Source organism: Eucyclogobius newberryi, unplaced genomic scaffold, assembly GCF_026437365.1.
Source record: "Eucyclogobius newberryi isolate DKJ021-1_F unplaced genomic scaffold, fEucNew1.0.hap1 SCAF_13, whole genome shotgun sequence".
Classification (NCBI taxonomy): Eukaryota; Metazoa; Chordata; class Actinopteri; order Gobiiformes; family Gobiidae; genus Eucyclogobius; species Eucyclogobius newberryi.
Genome location: NW_027315757.1, coordinates 36225151 through 36251280, shown reverse-complemented (window position 1 = coordinate 36251280; position 26130 = coordinate 36225151). Strand labels below are relative to the sequence as shown.

Here is a 26130-nt window from a genome sequence, read left to right as displayed (position 1 = left end):
GCATCCATTCAGTCAGTGACCTATGACCCTGGAACACAACACCAGGGTCAGCAGCACTTTTTCTACTCAATAACTAACGTGACACACGAGATGAACAAAACTGTGACTGTTGTTCACATGAGACTGGAACGTTATAAAAACAGTTCTTTCGTTTCCACGTAAACGTGATCCAGGCTCAGGCTCTTGAAGGGAAAGTGTCAAAAGACTTTTTGGACAAACTATTTACATTGTTCGCGTTTAAATGTAATACTTTTAACTTCACCACCGACATGTTTTTAAATGTTTTAGCGACTGATGGCGAGAGATTGTGTGTAATCCATGATCAGCTCACAAACTCATGCATCTAAACTCTAACGTGAGTGAGTGGGACCAGCCTTGAGCTCCAGTCGTAAAGATAACGTGGCCTTGACCTTAATTCTGAAAGTGGACTTTAAGTTACGTTCAGACTCCTCACTTTGTCCTTCTGGTTAGATATGAACACATTTATACCATGAGCACATGAGCACAACCACATCGTACCAAGAGTTATTATTCACACATGTCATAAACTTGAAATATGAAACGGCAAGAGCTCAGCTGGTTTGTCCTCTGTCCTCCCACTAGAGGGCGCTCACTGGCCCACTAGAGGTGAACAGGTGAGTCATGGATGACACAGGAGCGGTTGTGATTGAAGTTCCCTTTTGAAACCTGCAGAACGAAATTTCACCAGGATCGAACCAAAACCACAGAAAAGCAGCTGTTTGAGGCTTCACCAAACCAACAGAAACTGTGGTCCATAAAGACAAGTTGACGTTGCTGTGTTTCGCTTGCAGAGCGCACAAAGGTCGTGGTGATCCAGGGCGACATCACAGACTACAGCCAGGTCCTGGAAGCTTCCCATGGAGTGGACGTGTTCATCCATTCGGCCAGTCTGGTGGACGTGTGGCACAAGGTCCCCGAGGCTCTCATCTACAGCGTCAACGTGAAAGGTAAAAACACTGACCAGAGAAGCCTCTAGAGAACCCCTGAGAGAACCCCCGAGAGAACCCCCGAGAGAACCCCCGAGAGAATCCCCGAGAGAACCCCCGAGAGAACCCTCTAGAGAACCCCTGAGAAAAGCCCCTAGAGAAGCCTCTAGAGCAGCCTCTGAGAGAACCCCCGAGAGAACCCCTGAGAGAAGCCCCTAGAGAAGCCCTAGAGCAGCCCCTAGATCAGCTCTTAGAGCAGCCCCTAGAGAAGCCCCTAGAGAAGCCCCTAGAGCAGCCCCTAGAGCAGCCCCTAGAGAAGCCTCTAGAGAAGCCCCTAGCGAAGCCTCTAGAGCGCTCCTTCAGACACGGTCCTATTCCCCTAGAATAAATCTCCACATTATTCACACGCCTTTGTTTTGGCGGCTTTTTGATAACAAGACTAAACTTCCTTTGGTTCAGTCAATGCTTTTGTGGCTACTTTGATGCTAATGCTAATGAGACATCAACGTGTTCTTTCTTCAAACTCAACACTTGTTCTGAAGCTTCTGAGGTTCTGGTGGAGTTGAGGCCTTTTTGATCCTCAACGTTGTGTAAAGGATCCTGGCCCTGATGTGGTGGAAGTGGAGGCAGGAAGCAGGATGGCCCCGCCCACATGTCTGTCACCACAGAACTGCAGCCAGACTTTATGGGACCTCACTTATGTTTTCCATTATAGAAGAGACTGTGTCGGGACACTGTTTTTAGAATACGGGGCGAAAATTTAACTGAGCAATAATTGGTTATAAAAATTATACTTTATTTTGTAATTACTGCTTTTTTGTTCAGGAGGCAAAAAGTCGCATTTACTCACATTTACTTCTTCCCGTGATTTTATCGTGTTTTCAGAGTTGTTCGTTTGCTACTTTCTATCGTTAATCCATTAATTATACAATTTTAGCCTCATAAACACGACAGTGAAACACCCCAGAGCCTCACACAGCTCACTTTGTTCAGTATTTCGTGGATTGAAAACCCCCCTCGCTCTCTAGCTTCAGCCTGAGCTAGCCTAGCCGCTAACGTCATGGCTGAATCTTCCTCTGCCTGTACCTGCTCAAGTCGTCATATGTTGAGTCAGAACTCTGGCTCTTTCTCTGACGACAGCTGCGTGAAGTGTAGTGGTAGCTTTGGTTGCCTGGGTTACGGAGTTAGAAGATCTGCTGTTTAGAGGAGCTAAAGTCTAGCTATAGCCAGGTTGTAGCTTCAGGTGTATCGGACCGCGTAACAGGGCGCAGAGTTAACATTAGCAGTGCTAGCTAAGACTAGCCCCTCAGCGCCTCCTGTGCAGCTGGGACCAGACCAGGAACAGAAGAGGGACCAATTTGTGACAGTTCAGAGGTCGTGACACTCTAGTAATAGTTAGAGACGTGAAGCTACCACCTGCTGCTAGCGTCAGGTGTTGCCACCTGCTGCTAGCATCAGGTGCTGCTAGCGTCAGGTGCTGCCACCTGCTGCTAGCATCAGGTGATGCCACCTGCTGCTAGCATCAGGTGCTGCCACCTGCTGCTAGCATCAGGTGCTGCCACCTGCTGCTAGCATCAGGTGCTGCCACCTGCTGCTAGCGTCAGGTGCTACCCAGGGGCCATTGAAGGAAACCTTAGGCCCTTAAAGCGGAGTAGACAGAATCATAATATTTATAAAACATGAAAACCATACTCACGCACTCGGGTGATAAATACTTCCTGTGTAAGATCGTCTGCTGTTTGTTTACATATTTCAGATCTGGGCGGAGCTGTTTATGACGTCGTGTTATTGCTTCAGAGCTGCTCGTCTGCTCCATGTGTCAATCATTCATAAATGTCATAAAGTTATTAGCAGTGATATGGTTTGTTTTATGAAGCCATTGCGAGTGTCTACATTCTTGTGTAAAAGTACATGTGTGTAGTAAAGACTTTATTCTTGTCAGGCTCGAGCCATGGAATGAATGTTCCATTCCATGGCTCGAGTCTGACAAGAATAAAGTCTTTACTACACACATGTAGTACTTTTACGGAAGAATGCAGACACTCTATGCTATGACATACTCAGCTATGACTTCTGCTGAAAATACTTGAAATACATGAAAAATATTCTTTAGACTTTAAAAAAGTCTCCTTAGCTCCAGTACTAGTTTGTTCAAGCTGAAGTCGTGAAGTTAAGTTAGAGTTGTGGTGTGTTGAAGAATGTGCCGAGGATGAAGAGGATGTTCTAACGATCTTTGAACTCATGAGCTTTGAAACACCAAAGTAATGGAAGGCAATGTAACACTTACAACAGTCTGAGGACTACGAAAAGTCTGAGGAATAAAGTCTGGCGGTAATGCAACACTCGGACGCCAACCGCCATAAAACAACAACAACAACGACGACGACGACGGCGACAGCAACAACGTGTGTCAGAGTACTACATGTGTTATATATAACACTGACGCTCAGTCATTGTTGATGATTGCTTAGTTTGCGACTCAAATAGTTGTTTGTCCTGACAAACTAAGATGGTGCTGAACGCAGACCTGAGCAGGGAGAAAGAGAAAGAGCCTCTGTGACCCGGCTGCACCCCCTCCTCCCTGTAGAGACGCTAATGCTAACAAGCATTTATAAGCAATTAGCATTCGCATTAGCGTTAGCAATTTACTAATAATACTGAAATACAGTATGTACAGATGTCAAAAGCAATAGCTGTAATAAGACGGAGCAGCGATCGTAAAGAGGTCAAACTTGTGTGGAAACGCCTCAAGAACATATAGTGTCTGCTTTATGACGCAGACACTCAATTATCGTTTCACTGTTGAACGCTGAAATAATGGTTACCGTAGTTACAGCTTTGATCTAAATGCATTTGTCGTTCCAGGGACTGAGAACGTGATCCAGGCGTGTGTGGAGAACGGCATCTCGAGCCTGCTCTACACCAGCAGCATGGAAGTGATCGGCCCCAACCACAACGGAGACCCCTTTGTCCGGTAACGCTAATGCTAACGCTAACACGGAGACCCCTTTGTCCGCTAACACGGAGACCCCTTTGTCCGCTAACACGGAGACCCCTTTGTCCGCTAACACGGAGACCCCTTTGTCCGCTAACACGGAGACCCCTTTGTCCGGTCGCGCTAACCGAAAAAAACATAGGTCGCATTTTATGGGGAAATGTATTTGATAAAATCCAAGTCCAGAATATTCTTCAAAACAAGTCACACATTTTTTAAAATCAGGATTATAGTGTTGAATCCGACATTTTGACGTAATGGTAAAAACTTCTCTGGAGCTCCTGGTGCAGCAGCAAAACAACACCTTCCTCTTCTCCTCATTATGATTTATGAACGAGCTCATTTAAGGCTCAGACTTTGGGACAGTTTCATCAGAATCACTTTGGAACGAGGAGAAAACTGCTTATTCTAATCAGTTAATGAGTTGTCTCATTAAAGGTCGAGCTCTAGATTCTGTTGTTTGTTCTCCTCATTCTCAATTCTTCAAAGTTGATCTAATCTGTAAAGCGGCTCAGCAGCCAAACTAAAATATACTCTAAATATATGTGACCTGAGGTCACTCCACTCCACACTCCAGGTGCTGCAGGTGCTGCAGGTGCTGCAGGTGCTGCATGTGCCGCAGGTGCTGCATGTGCCGCAGGTGCTGCATGTGCTGCATGTGCTGCATGTGCTGCAGGTGCTGCAGGTGCTGCATGTGCTGCAGGTGCTGCAGGTGCTGCATGTGCTGCATGTGCTGCAGGTGCTGCAGGTGCTGCATGTGCTGCAGGTGCAGCATGTGCTGCATGTGCTGCAGGTGCAGCAGGTGCTGCAGGTGCAGCAGGTGCTGCAGGTGCTGCAGGTGCTGCATGTGCTGCAGGTGCAGCAGGTGCTGCATGTGCTGCAGGTGCAGCATGTGCTGCATGTGCTGCAGGTGCTGCAGGTGCTGCAGGTGCTGCAGGTGCTGCAGGTGCTGCAGGTGCAGCAACAGGACAGTCCCAGGACACGTTGCATTTCCCTTTGAATGATGAGCACTTTGTCACATTTTCCCAAGAGAATTCTCTCTCTCTGGTCTCTCTCTCTGGTCTCTCTCTCTGGTCTCTCTCTCTGGTCTCTCTCTGGTCTCTGGTCTCTCTCTATGGTCTCTTTCTGGTCTCTCTCTCTGGTCTCTCTCTCTGGTCTCTCTCTATGGTCTCTCTCTGGTCTCTGGTCTCTCTCTATGGTCTCTTTCTGGTCTCTCTCTCTGGTCTCTCTCTCTGGTCTCTCTCTATGGTCTCTTTCTGGTCTCTCTCTCTGGTCTCTCTCTCTGGTCTCTCTCTCTGGTCTCTCTCTCTGGTCTCTCTCTGGTCTCTCTCTGGTCTCTCTCTCTGGTCTCTCTCTATGGTCTCTTTCTGGTCTCTCTCTCTGGTCTCTCTCTCTGGTCTCTCTCTCTGGTCTCTCTCTGGTCTCTCTCTGGTCTCTCTCTGGTCTCTCTCTCTGGTCTCTCTCTCTGATCTCTCTCTGGTCTCTCTCTCTGATCTCTCTCTGGTCTCTCTCTCTTGTCTCTCTCTCTGGTCTCTCTCTGGTCTCTCTCTGGTCTCTCTCTCTGATCTCTCTCTGGTCTCTCTCTCTTGTCTCTCTCTGGTCTCTCTCTCTGGTCTCTCTCTCTTTTCTCTCTCTGGTCTCTCTCTCTGGTCTCTCTGGTCTCTCTGGTCTCTCTCTATGGTCTCTTTCTGCTCTCTCTCTCTGGTCTCTCTCTCTGGTCTCTCTCTCTGGTCTCTCTGGTCTCTGTCTGGTCTCTCTCTCTGGTCTCTCTCTGGTCTCTCTCTCTGGTCTCTCCCTCTGGTCTCTCTCTGGTCTCTCTCTGGTCTCTCTCTATGGTCTCTCTCTCTGGTCTCTCTCTCTGGTCTCTCTCTCTGGTCTCTCTCTGGTCTCGTCTCTCTCTCTGGTCTCTCTGGTCCCTCCCTCTGGTCTCTCTCTCTTATGGTGACAGAATGACCTTGAGTGTGTGTTTCAGGGTGACAGAATGACCATGAGTGTGTGTTTCATGGTGACAGAATGACCTTGAGTGTGTGTCTCTGGTGACAGAATGACCTTGAGTGTGTTTCATGGTGACAGAATGACCTTGAGTGTGTGTCTCTGGTGACAGAATGACCTTGCGTGTGTGTTTTATGGTGACAGAATGACCTTGAGTGTGTTTCATGGTGACAGAATGACCTTGAGTGTGTTTCATGGTGACAGAATGACCTTGAGTATGTGTCTCTGGTGACAGAAGTGTGTCTCTGGTGACAGAATGACCTTGAGTGTGTGTTTCATGGTGACAGAATGACCTTGAGTGTGTGTTTCGGGTGACAGAATGACCTTGAGTGTGTGTTTCAGGGTGACAGAATGACCTTGAGTGTGTTTCATGGTGACAGAATGACCTTGAGTGTGTGTCTCTGGTGACAGAATGACCTTGAGTGTGTTTCATGGTGACAGAATGACCTTGAGTGTGTCTCTGGTGACAGAATGACCTTGACTGTGTGTTTCAGGGTGACAGAATGACCTTGAGTGTGTGTCTATGGTGACAGAATGACCTTGACTGTGTGTTTCAGGGTGACAGAATGACCTTGACTGTGTGTTTTAGGGTGACAGAATGACCTTGAGTGTGTGTTTCAGGGTGACAGAATGACCTTGAGTGTGTTTCATGGTGACAGAATGACCTTGAGTGTGTGTCTCTGGTGACAGAATGACCTTGACTGTGTGTTTCAGGGTGACAGAATGACCTTGACTGTGTGTTTTAGGGTGACAGAATGACCTTGAGTGTGTGTTTCAGGGTGACAGAATGACCTTGAGTGTGTTTCATGGTGACAGAATGACCTTGAGTGTGTGTCTCTGGTGACAGAATGACCTTGAGTGTGTGTCTCTGGTGACAGAATGACTTTGAGTGTGTTTCAGGGTGACAGAATGACCTTGAGTGTGTGTTTCAGGGGGAGTGAAGACACGACCTACACGGTCCAGAACTTCATGCCTTATCCCAGGAGCAAGATGGAGGCCGAGCGGCTCGTGCTCCAGGCCAATGGCGTCACGGTGAGAACTGAAGACAAACAACATCTAGCCCTGTCACGTTTCCCTCTTCCACCTCTGCATGTGACCTTCAGAAGTGTTCCTCTGGGTTTCTTTATACTGCTCAGATAGGCCACATGTGAGTTTGACGGTTTGTGTAACTGTGTCTGTTTGTGTAACTGTATCTACGCTGAAGCCTCTGAGCAGGACTGGAAACTCCGGTTCAGATGAAGCTCCAGGTCAAATCAACCAAAAACAAGCTTCAGTCACGACTCAAATAAGAACTTAGGCCTCCCTTATGTCTCTTCAAATTCTACCAATGTATGTGAATATATATGTGTATTTTATTTACCAATACTTTTCTTGGAGCTGCGACTACAAAAGACCAAAGACCACAAGGGGCAAACAGAGCCAGACGGTAGAGGCTGAAGAGCTCCAACTCTTCTTTTATTTAACATGAGCTCATCAGAGCAGCATGTTTTAGATTAGATTACAGTGATGTCACCGTCAGTCTTTAAACACAGAGCGATAAAATCAGAACGTCCTGTTTAATCCTGTTTAATCCTATTTAATCCTATTTAATCCTGTTGTTCATTGGGCATAACTTTAACCTGGTTTAGACCTGGTTTAGTCCTAGCTGAGTCCTGGTTGAGTCCTGGTTGAGTCCTGGTTTAGACCTGGTTTAGACCTGGTTTAGTCCTGGTTTAGTCCTGGTTTAGACGTGGTTTAGTCCTGGTTTAGTCCTGGTTTAGACCTGGTTTAGACCTGGTTGAGTCCTGGTTTAGTCCTGGTTTAGACCTGGTTTAGTCCTAGCTGAGTCCTGGTTGAGTCCTGGTTTAGACCTGGTTTAGTCCTGGTTTAGTCCTGGTTTAGACGTGGTTTAGTCCTGGTTTAGACCTGGTTTAGTCCTGGTTTAGACCTGGTTTAGACCTGGTTTAGTCCTGGTTTAGTCCTGGTTTAGTCCTGGTTTAGTCCTGGTTTAGACCTGGTTTAGTCCTGGTTTAGTCCTGGTTTAGTCCTGGTTTAGACCTGGTTTAGTCCTGGTTTAGTCCTGGTTTAGTCTTGGCTCAGATACTTTGGCCAAAGCTGAAATTTCTTTTACAAACACATTTTTGGATCAAATTGACTGAAATACTTTTACTCATAAATACTTGTTTAAATGATACTTTTAAATATTTTAACTAGAAAAACTAAGCCAATCTGAGTAAAGTCAGACTTTATTGAGCTTAAACTATCTCCTAACTAACTCCTTGACTTTGTCAAAACTACATTTAAAGTGTTGTTGCCACAGCAACAGAACAGAATAAAGACATTAGCATGTTTGGACTGAACGTCTTCTTCTTTCAGGTGAACGGGGGGAAGACTCTGTGCTCTTGCTCGCTCAGACCCACCGGGATCTACGGCGAGGGTCACGACCTGCTCAGGGACTTCTGGGAGCAGTGTGTGAGCAGGGGCGGGGTCCTGGTGGGGGGCATCCCGGACGAGACGGAGCACGGCCGGGTCTACGCGGGTGAGACCCCAAAACACGCTTTAGTTTAGATGATTGACTTTGTACTGACCGCAGCTGACCGCAGCTGACTGCAGCTGACTGCGGCTGACTGCAGCTGACTGCTTCAGCTGACCGTAGCTGACCGCAGCTGACCGTAGCTGAATGCAGCTGACCGCTTCAGCTGACCGTAGCTGACCGCAGCTGACCGCAGCTGAATGCAGCTGAATGCAGCTGACCGCTTCAGCTGACCGTAGCTGACCGCAGCTGACCGCAGCTGAATGCAGCTGACCGCTTCAGCTGACCGTAGCTGACCGCAGCTGACCGCAGCTGAATGCAGCTGACCGCTTCAGCTGACCGTAGCTGACCGCAGCTGACCGCAGCTGAATGCAGCTGACCGCTTCAGCTGACCGTAGCTGACCGCAGCTGACCGTAGCTGAATGCAGCTGACCGCTTCAGCTGACCGTAGCTGACCGCAGCTGACCGCAGCTGAATGCAGCTGACCGCTTCAGCTGACCGTAGCTGACCGCAGCTGAATGCAGCTGACCGCTTCAGCTGACCGTAGCTGACCGCAGCTGAATGCAGCTGACCGCTTCAGCTGACCGTAGCTGACCGCAGCTGACCGTAGCTGAATGCAGCTGAATGCAGCTGACCGCTTCAGCTGACCGTAGCTGAATGCAGCTGAATGCAGCTGACCGCTTCAGCTGACCGTAGCTGACCGCAGCTGACCGCAGCCTCTGAACCAAAAAAACACCGTTCCAAGTTCCCCAGATCTGTGACTTAATTACAAGTGCGTTCTCACTTTTCCCTTTGGTCATTTCCCTTTGGTCCTGATGAGGCGCCATGAGAGATTCAAGTGACAATATAAATACTGCATAATAAATATAACAAATATAAAAGGCCCTGAACCTCGAGGACAAAAGTCAAATAAGAAGAATTGTTTGGAGCCGGCAAAGGAAGGTCACGCCAGACCTTTAGAGTCCAGACCTTTAGAGTCCAGACCTTTAGAGTCCAGACCTTTAGAGTCCAGACCTTTAGAGTCCAGACCTTTAGAGTCCAGACCTTTAGAGTCCAGACCTTTAGAGTCCAGACCTTTAGAGTCCAGACCTGTCTTTTTTTTCTTCTTCTTTTTTTTACTTTTTCCACTTTCGCAGACGTTCAAAAAAATGTGGTAAAACTCATATTGTTCATCTCCACGGAGACAATCTGAGGAGAGACAAGAGTGTACTAAAGGGCAAAAAGGACGAGAAAAAGAGAAGATAAAGAAAGAGGGAGAAGAGTCAAAACTAAGTCCTCTAGAGCCATTGGAGCAGCACTGAGCCCTTTAATGTCCCACTGTGGAACATGTGGCGCGGGACGTCCTGCACCAGAAGGGTGTCACGCCCTGCACCAGAAGGGTGTCACGTCCTGCACCAGAAGGGTGTCACGTCCTGCACCAGAAGGGTGTCACGTCCTGCACCAGAAGGGTGTCACGCCCTGCACCAGAAGGGTGTCACGTCCTGCACCAGAAGGGTGTCACGCCCTGCACCAGAAGGGTGTCACGTCCTGCACCAGAAGGGTGTCACGTCCTGCACCAGAAGGGTGTCACGTCCTGCACCAGAAGGGTGTCACGTCCTGCACCAGAAGGGTGTCACGTCCTGCACCAGAAGGGTGTCACGTCCTGCACCAGAAGGGTGTCACGTCCTGCACCAGAACTGTGCCGTTACGGTCGAGGAATTCCCTCTGACTCACGTCACCATGGGAACGCTCTGAAGTGGTGTTTCCCCGTCTACAACACAAACACAACATTAAATCACAGGGACACGCCCATGTCCTGTGTCAGAGCTGTCGCCGCGGTAACGATGCCTTTGTTTTGGAATTCCAATGGAAGAGTCTCTAGTGTGTCGTGTTTTGTTCCTGGCGCAGCGTCTGGAGAAACAGATCCTTCCTTTTCTCTCGCTCAGAATCTGAGTCTCGAGTCTTTGTTGCTATAGAGTTGTTTTTGTCTTTTATGATCTCGATTTTTTTATTTATTCAAACAATAAACTCATAATACTGAATGTGACAGAGAGCGATAAAATCCAGAATACAAGCAGACGTAAAGGGAAAAAGAACATTATAAGCTTTAGGAAACATATCAGTCAGAGGTCATAAAGGTCATAACTCTATATGTAAAAAACAATAAAAGTCTGTTTCTCTTTCCACATCTCAAAGCTCTTCATGTGATTCTCTTTTACATCTGGTGAAAAACCTTTGACCTTTGGTCCTCCAGACCTTGAGTCTCAAGTCAGTTCTATTTGGTACAAAACCTTTGGTCATAAAGTTTTACCAGTTTAAGTTTGTAACATCTGTGTTTTGTTTGTTCTGATCAGCTCCTTCCATGTCGTAAGAACTGATTTGAGACAGGGATTCTTCACTTCCTCCTCATGACTCAAGCGTCTGTCATCTGCAGTAAGAACTGTACAGGAACCTGAGACACCACATGACTCTCAGTATAAGACCTGTACAGGAACCTCAGGCACCACATGACTCTCAGTATAAGACCTGTACAGGAACCTCAGGGAACACATTACTCTCAGTATAAGACCTGTACAGGAACCTCAGGCACCACATGACTCTCAGTATAAGACCTGTACAGGAACCTCAGGCACCACATGACTCTCAGTATAAGACCTGTACAGGAACCTCAGGCACCACATGACTCTCAGTATAAGACCTGTACAAGAACCTGAGGCACCACATGACTCTCAGTATAAGACCTGTACAGGAACCCCCGGCACCACATGACTCTCAGTATAAGACCTGTACAGGAACCTCAGGCACCACATGACTCTCAGTATAAGACCTGTACAGGAACCTCAGGCACCACATGACTCTCAGTATAAGACCTGTACAGGAACCTAAGGCACCACATGACTCTCAGCATAAGACCTGTACAGGAACCCCCGGCACCACATGACTCTCATTATAAGACCTGTACAGGAACCTCAGGCACCACATGACTCTCAGTATAAGACCTGTACAGGAACCTAAGGCACCACATGACTCTCAGTATAAGACCTGTACAGGAACCTCAGGCACCACATGACTCTCAGTATAAGACCTGTACAGGAACCTCAGGCACCACATGACTCTCAGTATAAGACCTGTACAGGAACCTAAGGCACCACATGACTCTCAGTATAAGACCTGTACAAGAACCTCAGGCACCACATGACTCTCAGTATAAGACCTGTACAGGAACCTCAGGCACCACATGACTCTCAGTATAAGACCTGTACAGGAACCTAAGGCACCACATGACTCTCAGTATAAGACCTGTACAGGAACCTCAGGCACCACATGACTCTCAGTGTAAGATCTGTACAAGAACCTCAGGCACCACATGACTCTCAGTATAAGACCTGTACAGGAACCTCAGGCACCACATGACTCTCAGTACAAGACCTGTACAGGAACCCCCGGCACAACATGACTCTCAGTATAAGACCTGTACAGGAACCCCCGGCACCACATTACTCTCAGTATAAGACCTGTACAGGAACCCCCGGCACCACATGACTCAGTATAAGACCTGTACAGGAACCTCCGGCACCACATGACTCTCAGTATAAGACCTGTACAGGAACACCCGGCACCACATGACTCTCAGTATAAGACCTGTACAAGAACCTCCGGCACCACATGACTCTCAGTATAAGACCTGTACAGGAACCTCAGGCACCACATGACTCTCAGTATAAGACCTGTACAGGAACCTCAGACACCAAATGACTCTCAGTATAAGACCTGTACAGGAACCTCAGGCACCAAATGACTCTCAGTATAAGACCTGTACAGGAACCTCAGGCACCACATGACTCTCAGTATAAGACCTCTACAGGAACCTCAGGCACCACATGACTCTCAGTATAAGACCTGTACAGGAACCTCAGGCACCACATGACTCTCAGTATAAGATCTGTACAGGAACCCCAGGCACCACATGACTCTCAGTATAAGACCTGTACAGGAACCCCCGGCACCACATGACTCTCAGTATAAGACCTGTTCAGGAACCTCAGGCACCACATGACTCTCAGTATAAGACCTGCACAGGAACCTCAGGCACCACATGACTCTCAGTATAAGACCTGTACAGGAACCTCAGGCACCACATGACTCTCAGTATAAGACCTGTACAGGAACCTCAGGCACCACATGACTCTCAGTATAAGACCTGTTCAGGAACCTCAGGCACCACATGACTCTCAGTATAAGACCTGCACAGGAACCTCAGGAACCACATGACTCTCAGTATAAGACCTGTACAGGAACCTCAGGCACCACATGACTCTCAATATAAGACCTGTACAGGAACCTCCGGCACCACATGACTCTCAGTATAAGACCTGTACAGGAACCCCCGGCACCACATGACTCTCAGTATAAGACCTGTACAGGAACCTCAGGCACCACATTACTCTCAGTATAAGACCTGTACAGGAACCCCCGGCACCACATGACTCTCAGTATAAGACCTGTACAGGAACCCCCGGCACCACATGACTCTCAGTATAAGACCTGTACATGAACCCCCAGCACCACATGACTCTCAGTATAAGACCTGTACAGGAACCTCAGGCACCACATGACTCTCAGTATAAGACCTGTACAGGAACCTTAGGCACCACATGACTCTCAGTATAAGACCTGTACAGGAACCTCAGGCACCACATGACTCTCAGTATAAGACCTGTACAGGAACCCCCGGCACCACATGACTCTCAGTATAAGACCTGTACAGGAACCTCAGGCAGCACATGACTCTCAGTATGAGACCTGTACAGGAACCTCAGGCACCACATGACTCTCAGTATAAGACCTGTACAGGAACCTCAGGCACCACATGACTCTCAGTATAAGACCTGTACAGGAACCCCCGGCACCACATGACTCTCAGTGTGAGACCTGTACAGGAACCTCAGGCACCACATGACTCTCAGTATAAGACCTGTACAGGAACCTCAGGCACCACATGACTCTCAGTATAAGACCTGTACAGGAACCTCAGGCATCACATGACTCTCAGTATAAGAACTGTTCAGGAACCTCAGGCACCACATGACTCTCAGTATAAGACCTGCACAGGAACCTCAGGCACCACATGACTCTCAGTATAAGACCTGTACAGGAACCTCAGGCACCACATGACTCTCAATATAAGACCTGTACAGGAACCTCCGGCACCACATGACTCTCAGTATGAGACCTGTACAGGAACCCCCGGCACCACATGACTCTCAGTATAAGACCTGTACAGGAACCTCAGGCACCACATTACTCTCAGTATAAGACCTGTACAGGAACCCCCTGCACCACATGACTCTCAGTATAAGACCTGTACAGGAACCCCCGGCACCACATGACTCTCAGTATAAGACCTGTACAGGAACCCCCAGCACCACATGACTCTCAGTATAAGACCTGTACAGGAACCTCAGGCACCACATGACTCTCAGTATAAGACCTGTACAGGAACCTCAGGCACCACATGACTCTCAGTATAAGACCTGTACAGGAACCCCCGGCACCACATGACTCTCAGTACAAGACCTGTACAGGAACCCCCAGCACCACATGACTCTCAGTATAAGACCTGTACAGGAACCTCAGGCACCACATGACTCTCAGTATAAGACCTGTACAGGAACCTCAGGCACCACATGACTCTCAGTATAAGACCTGTACAGGAACCTCAGGCACCACATGACTCTCAGTATAAGACCTGTACAGTAACCTCAGGCACCACATGACTCTCAGTATAAGACCTGTACAGGAACCTCAGGCACCACATTACTCTCAGTATAAGACCTGTACAGGAACCCCCGGCACCACATGACTCTCAGAATAAGACCTGTACAGGAACCCCCGGCACCACATGACTCTCAGTTTAAGACCTGTAACGGAACCTCAGGAACCACATGACTCTCAGTATAAGACCTGCACAGGAACCTCAGGCACCACATGACTCTCAGTATAAGACCTGTACAGGAACCTCAGGCACCACATTACTCTCCTTATAAGACCTGTACAGGAACCTCAGGCACCACATGACTCTCAGTATAAGACCTGTAACGGAACCTCAGGCACCACATGACTCTCAGTATAAGACCTGCACAGGAACCTCAGGCACCACATGACTCTCAGTATAAGACCTGTACAGGAACCTCAGGCACCACATTACTCTCCGTATAAGACCTGTACAGGAACCTCAGGCACCACATGACTCTCAGTATAAGACCTGCTCAGGAACCTCAGGCACCACATGACTCTCAGTATAAGACCTGCACAGGAACCTCAGACACCACATGACTCTCAGTATAAGACCTGTACAGGAACCTCAGGCACCACATGACTCTCAGTATAAGACCTGCTCAGGAACCTCAGGCACCACATGACTCTCAGTATAAGACCTGCACAGGAACCTCAGACACCACATGACTCTCAGTATAAGACCTGTACAGGAACCTCAGGCACCACATGACTCTCAGTATAAGACCTGTACAGGAACCTCAGGCACCACATGACTCTCAGTATAAGAACTGTACAGGAACCCCAGGCACCACATGACTCTCAGTATAAGACCTGTACAGGAACCTCAGGCACCACATGACTCTCAGTATAAGACCTGTACAGGAACCTCAGGCACCACATGACTCTCAATATAAGACCTGTACAGGAACCTCCGGCACCACATGACTCTCAGTATAAGACCTGTACAGGAACCCCCGGCACCACATGACTCTCAGTCTAAGACCTGTACAGGAACCTCAGGCACCACATTACTCTCAGTATAAGACCTGTACAGGAACCCCCGGCACCACCTGACTCTCAGTATAAGACCTGTACAGGAACCCCCGGCACCACATGACTCTCAGTATAAGACCTGTACAGGAACCCCCAGCACCACATGACTCTCAGTATAAGACCTGTACAGGAACCTCAGGCACCACATGACTCTCAGTATAAGACCTGTACAGGAACCTCAGGCACCACATGACTCTCAGTATAAGACCTGTACAGGAACCCCCGGCACCACATGACTCTCAGTATAAGACCTGTAGAGGAACCTCAGGCACCACATGACTCTCAGTATGAGACCTGTACAGGAACCTCAGGCACCACATGACTCTCAGTATAAGACCTGTACAGGAACCTCAGGCACCACATGACTCTCAGTATGAGACCTGTACAGGAACCCCCGGCACCACATGACTCAGTGTGAGACCTGTACAGGAACCTCAGGCACCACATGACTCTCAGTATAAGACCTGTACAGGAACCTCAGGCACCACATGACTCTCAGTATAAGACCTGTACAGGAACCTCAGGCACCACATGACTCTCAGAATAAGACCTGTACAGGAACCCCCGGCACCACATGACTCTCAGTATAAGACCTGTAACGGAACCTCAGGCACCACATGACTCTCAGTATAAGACCTGCACAGGAACCTCAGGCACCACATGACTCTCAGTATAAGACCTGTACAGGAACCTCAGGCACCACATTACTCTCCGTATAAGACCTGTACAGGAACCTCAGGCACCACATGACTCTCAGTGTAAGACCTGCTCAGGAACCTCAGGCACCACATGACTCTCAGTATAAGACCTGCACAGGAACCTCAGACACCACATGACTCTCAGTATAAGACCTCTGCAGGAACCTCAGGCACCACATGACTCTCAGTATAAGACCTGTACAGGAACCTCAGGCACCACATGACTCTCAGTATAAGACCTGTACAGGAACCCCAGGCACCACATGACTCTCAGTATAAGACCTGTACAGGAACCCCCGGCACCACATGACTCTCAGTATGAGATCTGTACAGGAACCTCAGGCACCACATGACTCTCAGTTTAGGACCTGTTCAGGAACCTCAGGCACCACATGACTCTCAGTATAAGACCTGCACAGGAACCTCAGGCACCACATGACTCTCAGTATAAGACCTGTACAGAAACCTCAGGCACCACATGACTCTCAGTATAAGACCTGTACAGGAACCTCAGGCACCACATGACTCTCAGTATTAGACCTGTTCAGGAACCTCAGGCACCACATGACTCTCAGTATAAGACCTGCACAGGAACCTCAGGAACCACATGACTCTCAGAATAAGACCTGTACAGGAACCCCCGGCACCACATGACTCTCAGTATAAGACCTGTAACGGAACCTCAGGCACCACATGACTCTCAGTATAAGACCTGCACAGGAACCTCAGGCACCACATGACTCTCAGTATAAGACCTGTACAGGAACCTCAGGCACCACATTACTGTCCGTATAAGACCTGTACAGGAACCTCAGGCACCACATGACTCTCAGTATAAGACCTGTTCAGGAACCTCAGGGACCACATGACTCTCAGTATAAGACCTGCACAGGAACCTCAGGCACCACATGACTCTCAGTATAAGACCTCTACAGGAACCTCAGGCACCACATGACTCTCAGTATAAGACCTGTACAGGAACCTCAGGCACCACATGACTCTCAGTATAAGACCTGTACAGGAACCCCAGGCACCACATGACTCTCAGTATAAGACCTGTACAGGAACCCCCGGCACCACATGACTCTCAGTATGAGATCTGTACAGGAACCTCAGGCACCACATGACTCTCAGTATAAGACCTGTTCAGGAACCTCAGGCACCACATGACTCTCAGTATAAGACCTGCACAGGAACCTCAGGCACCACATGACTCTCAGTATAAGACCTGTACAGGAACCTCAGGCACCACATGACTCTCAGTATAAGACCTGTACAGGAACCTCAGGCACCACATGACTCTCAGTATTAGACCTGTTCAGGAACCTCAGGCACCACATGACTCTCATTATAAGACCTGCACAGGAACCTCAGGAACCACATGACTCTCAGTATAAGACCTGTACAGGAACCTCAGGCACCACATGACTCTCAATATAAGACCTGTACAGGAACCTCCGGCACCACATGACTCTCAGTATAAGACCTGTACAGGAACCCCCGGCACCACATGACTCTCAGTATAAGACCTGTACAGGAACCTCAGGCACCACATTACTCTCAGTATAAGACCTGTACAGGAACCCCCGGCACCACCTGACTCTCAGTATAAGACCTGTACAGGAACCCCCGGCACCACATGACTCTCAGTATAAGACCTGTACAGGAACCCCCAGCACCACATGACTCTCAGTATAAGACCTGTACAGGAACCTCAGGCACCACATGACTCTCAGTATAAGACCTGTACAGGAACCTCAGGCACCACATGACTCTCAGTATAAGACCTGTACAGGAACCCCCGGCACCACATGACTCTCAGTATAAGACCTGTACAGGAAACTCAGGCACCACATGACTCTCAGTATGAGACCTGTACAGGAACCTCAGGCACCACATGACTCTCAGTATAAGACCTGTACAGGAACCTCAGGCACCACATGACTCTCAGTATGAGACCTGTACAGGAACCCCCGGCACCACATGACTCAGTGTGAGACCTGTACAGGAATCTCAGGCACCACATGACTCTCAGTATAAGACCTGTACAGGAACCTCAGGCACCACATGACTCTCAGTATAAGACCTGTACAGGAACCTCAGGCACCACATGACTCTCAGTATAAGACCTGTACAGGAACCTCAGGCATCACATGACTCTCAGTGTGAGACCTGTACAGGAACCTCAGGCACCACATGACTCTCAGTATAAGACCTGTACAGGAACCTCAGGCACCACATGACTCTCAGTATAAGACCTGTACAGGAACCTCAGGCACCACATTACTCTCAGTATAAGACCTGTACAGGAACCCCCGGCACCACATGACTCTCAGAATAAGACCTGTACAGGAACCCCCGGCACCACATGACTCTCAGTATAAGACCTGTAACGGAACCTCAGGCACCACATGACTCTCAGTATAAGACCTGTACAGGAACCCCCGGCACCACATGACTCTCAGTATAAGACCTGTACAGGAACCTCAGGCACCACATTACTCTCAGTATAAGACCTGTACAGGAACCCCCGGCACCACCTGACTCTCAGTATAAGACCTGTACAGGAACCCCCGGCACCACATGACTCTCAGTATAAGACCTGTACAGGAACCCCCAGCACCACATGACTCTCAGTATAAGACCTGTACAGGAACCTCAGGCACCACATGACTCTCAGTATAAGACCTGTACAGGAACCTCAGGCACCACATGACTCTCAGTATAAGACCTGTACAGGAACCCCCGGCACCACATGACTCTCAGTATAAGACCTGTAGAGGAACCTCAGGCACCACATGACTCTCAGTATGAGACCTGTACAGGAACCTCAGGCACCACATGACTCTCAGTATAAGACCTGTACAGGAACCTCAGGCACCACATGACTCTCAGTATGAGACCTGTACAGGAACCCCCGGCACCACATGACTCAGTGTGAGACCTGTACAGGAACCTCAGGCACCACATGACTCTCAGTATAAGACCTGTACAGGAACCTCAGGCACCACATGACTCTCAGTATAAGACCTGTACAGGAACCTCAGGCACCACATGACTCTCAGAATAAGACCTGTACAGGAACCCCCGGCACCACATGACTCTCAGTATAAGACCTGTAACGGAACCTCAGGCACCACATGACTCTCAGTATAAGACCTGCACAGGAACCTCAGGCACCACATGACTCTCAGTATAAGACCTGTACAGGAACCTCAGGCACCACATTACTCTCCGTATAAGACCTGTACAGGAACCTCAGGCACCACATGACTCTCATTGTAAGACCTGCTCAGGAACCTCAGGCACCACATGACTCTCAGTATAAGACCTGCACAGGAACCTCAGACACCACATGACTCTCAGTATAAGACCTCTGCAGGAACCTCAGGCACCACATGACTCTCAGTATAAGACCTGTACAGGAACCTCAGGCACCACATGACTCTCAGTATAAGACCTGTACAGGAACCCCAGGCACCACATGACTCTCAGTATAAGACCTGTACAGGAACCCCCGGCACCACATGACTCTCAGTATGAGATCTGTACAGGAACCTCAGGCACCACATGACTCTCAGTTTAGGACCTGTTCAGGAACCTCAGGCACCACATGACTCTCAGTATAAGACCTGCACAGGAACCTCAGGCACCACATGACTCTCAGTATAAGACCTGTACAGAAACCTCAGGCACCACATGACTCTCAGTATAAGACCTGTACAGGAACCTCAGGCACCACATGACTCTCAGTATTAGACCTGTTCAGGAACCTCAGGCACCACATGACTCTCAGTATAAGACCTGCACAGGAACCTCAGGAACCACATGACTCTCAGAATAAGACCTGTACAGGAACCCCCGGCACCACATGACTCTCAGTATAAGACCTGTAACGGAACCTCAGGCACCACATGACTCTCAGTATAAGACCTGCACAGGAACCTCAGGCACCACATGACTCTCAGTATAAGACCTGTACAGGAACCTCAGGCACCACATTACTCTCCGTATAAGACCTGTACAGGAACCTCAGGCACCACATGACTCTCAGTATAAGACCTGTTCAGGAACCTCAGGGACCACATGACTCTCAGTATAAGACCTGCACAGGAACCTCAGGCACCACATGACTCTCAGTATAAGACCTCTACAGGAACCTCAGGCACCACATGACTCTCAGTATAAGACCTGTACAGGAACCTCAGGCACCACATGACTCTCAGTATAAGACCTGTACAGGAACCCCAGGCACCACATGACTCTCAGTATAAGACCTGTACAGGAACCCCCGGCACCACATGACTCTCAGTATGAGATCTGTACAGGAACCTCAGGCACCACATGACTCTCAGTATAAGACCTGTTCAGGAACCTCAGGCACCACATGACTCTCAGTATAAGACCTGCACAGGAACCTCAGGCACCACATGACTCTCAGTATAAGACCTGTACAGGAACCTCAGGCACCACATGACTCTCAGTATAAGACCTGTACAGGAACCTCAGGCACCACATGACTCTCAGTATTAGACCTGTTCAGGAACCTCAGGCACCACATGACTCTCATTATAAGACCTGCACAGGAACCTCAGGAACCACATGACTCTCAGTATAAGACCTGTACAGGAACCTCAGGCACCACATGACTCTCAATATAAGACCTGTACAGGAACCTCCGGCACCACATGACTCTCAGTATAAGACCTGTACAGGAACCCCCGGCACCACATGACTCTCAGTATAAGACCTGTACAGGAACCTCAGGCACCACATTACTCTCAGTATAAGACCTGTACAGGAACCCCCGGCACCACCTGACTCTCAGTATAAGACCTGTACAGGAACCCCCGGCACCACATGACTCTCAGTATAAGACCTGTACAGGAACCCCCAGCACCACATGACTCTCAGTATAAGACCTGTACAGGAACCTCAGGCACCACATGACTCTCAGTATAAGACCTGTACAGGAACCTCAGGCACCACATGACTCTCAGTATAAGACCTGTACAGGAACCCCCGGCACCACATGACTCTCAGTATAAGACCTGTACAGGAAACTCAGGCACCACATGACTCTCAGTATGAGACCTGTACAGGAACCTCAGGCACCACATGACTCTCAGTATAAGACCTGTACAGGAACCTCAGGCACCACATGACTCTCAGTATGAGACCTGTACAGGAACCCCCGGCACCACATGACTCAGTGTGAGACCTGTACAGGAATCTCAGGCACCACATGACTCTCAGTATAAGACCTGTACAGGAACCTCAGGCACCACATGACTCTCAGTATAAGACCTGTACAGGAACCTCAGGCACCACATGACTCTCAGTATAAGACCTGTACAGGAACCTCAGTCATCACATGACTCTCAGTGTGAGACCTGTACAGGAACCTCAGGCACCACATGACTCTCAGTATAAGACCTGTACAGGAACCTCAGGCACCACATGACTCTCAGTATAAGACCTGTACAGGAACCTCAGGCACCACATTACTCTCAGTATAAGACCTGTACAGGAACCCCCGGCACCACATGACTCTCAGAATAAGACCTGTACAGGAACCCCCGGCACCACATGACTCTCAGTATAAGACCTGTAACGGAACCTCAGGCACCACATGACTCTCAGTATAAGACCTGTAACGGAACCTCAGGCACCACATGACTCTCAGCATAAGACCTGCACAGGAACCTCAGGCACCACATGACTCTCAGTATAAGACCTGTACAGGAACCTCAGGCACCACATTACTCTCCGTATAAGACCTGTACAGGAACCTCAGGCACCACATGACTCTCAGTATAAGACCTGTTCAGGAACCTCAGGCACCACATGACACTCAGTATAAGACCTGCACAGGAACCTCAGGCACCACATGACTCTCAGTATAAGACCTGTACAGGAACCTCAGGCACCACATGACTCTCAGTATAAGACCTGTACAGGAACCTCAGGCACCACATTACTCTCAGTATAAGACCTGTACAGGAACCCCCGGCACCACATGACTCTCAGAAAAAGACCTGTACAGGAACCCCCGGCACCACATGACTCTCAGTATAAGACCTGTACAGGAACCTCAGGCACCACATGACTCTCAGTATAAGACCTGTACAGGAACCTCAGGCACCACATGACTCTCAGTATAAGACCTGTACAGGAACCTCAGGCACCACATGACTCTCAGTATAAGACCTGTTCAGGAACCTCAGGCACCACATGACTCTCAGTATAAGACCTGCACAGGAACCTCAGGCACCACATGACTCTCAGTATAATACCTGTACAGGAACCTCAGGCACCACATGACTCTCAATATAAGACCTGTACAGGAACCCCCGGCACCACATGACTCTCAGTATAAGACCTGTACAGGAACCTCAGGCACCACATGACTCTCAGTATAAGACCTGTACAGGAACCTCAGGCACCACATGACTCTCAGTATAAGACCTGCACAGGAACCTCAGGCACCACATGACTCTCAGTATAAGACCTGTACAGGAACCTCAGGCACCACATGACTCTCAGTATAAGACCTGTTCAGGAACCTCAGGCACCACATGACTCTCAGTATAAGACCTGCACAGGAACCTCAGGCACCACATGACTCTCAGTATAAGACCTGTACAGGAACCTCAGGCACCACATGACTCTCAGTATAAGACCTGTACAGGAACCCCCGGCACCACATGACTCTCAGTATAAGACCTGTACAGGAACCCCCGGCACCACATGACTCTCAGTATAAGACCTGTACAGGAACCTCAGGCACCACATGACTCTCAGTATAAGACCTGTACAGGAACCCCCGGCACCACATGACTCTCAGTATAAGACCTGTACAGGAACCTCAGGCACCACATGACTCTCAGTATAAGACCTGTACAGGAACCTCAGGCACCACATTACTCTCAGTATAAGACCTGTACAGGAACCCCCGGCACCACATGACTCTCAGAATAAGACCTGTACAGGAACCCCCGGCACCACATGACTCTCAGTATAAGACCTGTAACGGAACCTCAGGCACCACATGACTCTCAGTATAAGACCTGCACAGGAACCTCAGGCACCACATGACTCTCAGTATAAGACCTGTACAGGAACCTCAGGCACCACATTACTCTCCGTATAAGACCTGTACAGGAACCTCAGGCACCACATGACTCTCAGTATAAGACATGTTCAGGAACCTCAGGCACCACATGACTCTCAGTATAAGACCTGCACAGGAACCTCAGGCACCACATGACTCTCAGTATAAGACCTGTACAGGAACCTCAGGCACCACATGACTCTCAGTATAAGACCTGTACAGGAACCTCAGGCACCACATGACTCTCAGTATAAGACCTGTTCAGGAACCTCAGGCACCACATGACTCTCAGTATAAGACCTGTACAGGAACCTCAGGCACCACATGACTCTCAGTATAAGACCTGTACAGGAACCCCCGGCACCACATGACTCTCAGTATAAGACCTGTACAGGAACCTCAGGCACCACATGACTCTCAGTATAAGACCTGTACAGGAACCTCAGGTACCACATTACTCTCAGTATAAGACCTGTACAGGAACCCCCGGCACCACATGACTCTCAGAATAAGACCTGTACAGGAACCCCCGGCACCACATGACTCTCAGTATAAGACCTGTAACGGAACCTCAGGCACCACATGACTCTCAGTATAAGACCTGCACAGGAACCTCAGGCACCACATGACTCTCAGTATAAGATCTGTACAGGAACCTCAGGCACCACATTACTCTCCGTATAAGACCTGTACAGGAACCTCAGGCACCACATGACTCTCAGTATAAGACATGTTCAGGAACCTCAGGCACCACATGACTCTCAGTATAAGACCTGCACAGGAACCTCAGGCACCACATGACTCTCAGTATAAGACCTGTACAGGAACCTCAGGCACCACATGACTCTCAGTATAAGACCTGTACAGGAACCTCAGGCACCACATGACTCTCAGTATAAGACCTGTTCAGGAACCTCAGGCACCACATGACTCTCAGTATAAGACCTGCACAGGAACCTCAGGCACCACATGACTCTCAATATAAGACCTGTACAGGAACCTCAGGCACCACATGACTCTCAGTATAAGACCTGTACAGGAACCGCCGGCACCACATGACTCTCAGTATAAGACCTATACAGGAACCTCAGGCACCACATGACTCTCAGTATAAGACCTGTACAGGAACCTCAGGCACCACATGACTCTCAGTATAAGACCTGTACAGGAACCTCAGGCACCACATGACTCTCAGTATAAGACCTGTACAGGAACCCCCGGCACCACATGACTCTCAGTGTGAGACCTGTACAGGAACCTCAGGCACCACATAACTCTCAGTATAAGACCTGTACAGGAACCTCAGGCACCACATGACTCTCAGTATAAGACCTGTACAGGAACCTCAGGCACCTCATGACTCTCAGTATAAGACCTGTACAGGAACCTCAGGCACCACATGACTCTCAGTATAAGACCTGTACAGGAACCTCAGGCACCACATGACTCTCTGTATAAGACCTGTACAGGAACCTCAGGCACCACATGACTCTCAGTGTGAGACCTGTATAGGAACCTCAGGCACCACATGACTCTCAGTGTGAGACCTGTACAGGAACCTCAGGCACCACATGACTCTCAGTGTGAGACCTGTACAGGAACCTCAGGCACCACATGACTCTCAGTATAAGACCTGTGCAGGAACCTCAGGCACCACATGACTCTCAGTATAAGACCTGTACAGGAACCTCAGGCAGCACATTACTCTCAGTATAAGACCTGTACAGGAACCCCCGGCACCACATGACTCTCAGAATAAGACCTGTTCAGGAACCTCAGGCACCACATGACTCTCAGTATAAGACCTGCACAGGAACCTCAGGCACCACATGACTCTCAGTATAAGACCTGTACAGGAACCTCAGGCACCACATTACTCTCAGTATAAGACCTGTACAGGAACCTCAGGCACCACATGACTCTCAGTATAAGACCTGTTCAGGAACCTCAGGCACTACATGACTCTCAGTATAAGACCTGTACAGAAACCTCAGGCACCACATGACTCTCAGTATAAGACCTGTACAGGAACTTCAGGCACCACATGACTCTCAGTATAAGACCTGTACAGGAACCTAAGGCACCACATGACTCTCAGTATAAGACCTGTACAGGAACCTCAGGCACCACATGACTCTCAGTATAAGACCTGTAAAGGAACCTCAGGCACCACATGACTCTCAGTATAAGACCTGTACAGGAACCTCAGGCACCACATTACTCTCAGTATAAGACCTGTACAGGAACCTCAGGCACCACATTACTCTCAGTATAAGACCTGTTCAGGAACCTCAGGCACCACATGACTCTCAGTATAAGACCTGTACAGGAACCTCAGGCACCACATGACTCTCAGTATAAGACCTGCACAGGAACCTCAGGCACCACATGACTCTCAGTATAAGACCTGTACAGGAACCTCAGGCACCACATGACTCTCAATATAAGACCTGTACAGGAACCTCCGGCACCACATGACTCTCAGTATAAGACCTGTACAGGAACCCCCGGCACCACATGACTCTCAGTATAAGACCTGTACAGGAACCTCAGGCACCACATTACTCTCAGTATAAGACCTGTACAGGAACCTCAGGCACCACATGACTCTCAGTATAAGACCTGTTCAGGAACCTCAGGCACTACATGACTCTCAGTATAAGACCTGTACAGGAACCTCAGGCACCACATGACTCTCAGTATAAGACCTGTACAGGAACTTCAGGCACCACATGACTCTCAGTATAAGACCTGTACAGGAACCTAAGGCACCACATGACTCTCAGTATAAGACCTGTACAGGAACCTCAGGCACCACATGACTCTCAGTATAAGACCTGTAAAGGAACCTCAGGCACCACATGACTCTCAGTATAAGACCTGTACAGGAACCTCAGGCACCACATTACTCTCAGTATAAGACCTGTACAGGAACCTCAGGCACCACATTACTCTCAGTATAAGACCTGTTCAGGAACCTCAGGCACCACATGACTCTCAGTATAAGACCTGTACAGGAACCTCAGGCACCACATGACTCTCAGTATAAGACCTGCACAGGA

General features: G+C 48.9%; 1 protein-coding gene across 1 annotated transcript in view; it reads left to right on the top strand.

Moving 5' to 3' along the window:
- Positions 1–26130, top strand: part of hsd3b7 (hydroxy-delta-5-steroid dehydrogenase, 3 beta- and steroid delta-isomerase) — a 56907-nt gene that overhangs the window by 829 nt on the left and 29948 nt on the right. The window contains exons 2-5 of the mRNA XM_072443795.1: positions 813–968; positions 3813–3921; positions 6867–6966; positions 8290–8452. Of these exons, the coding sequence (XP_072299896.1) occupies positions 813–968; positions 3813–3921; positions 6867–6966; positions 8290–8452 (528 nt within the window). The remainder of the gene's footprint in view (positions 1–812; positions 969–3812; positions 3922–6866; positions 6967–8289; positions 8453–26130) is intronic.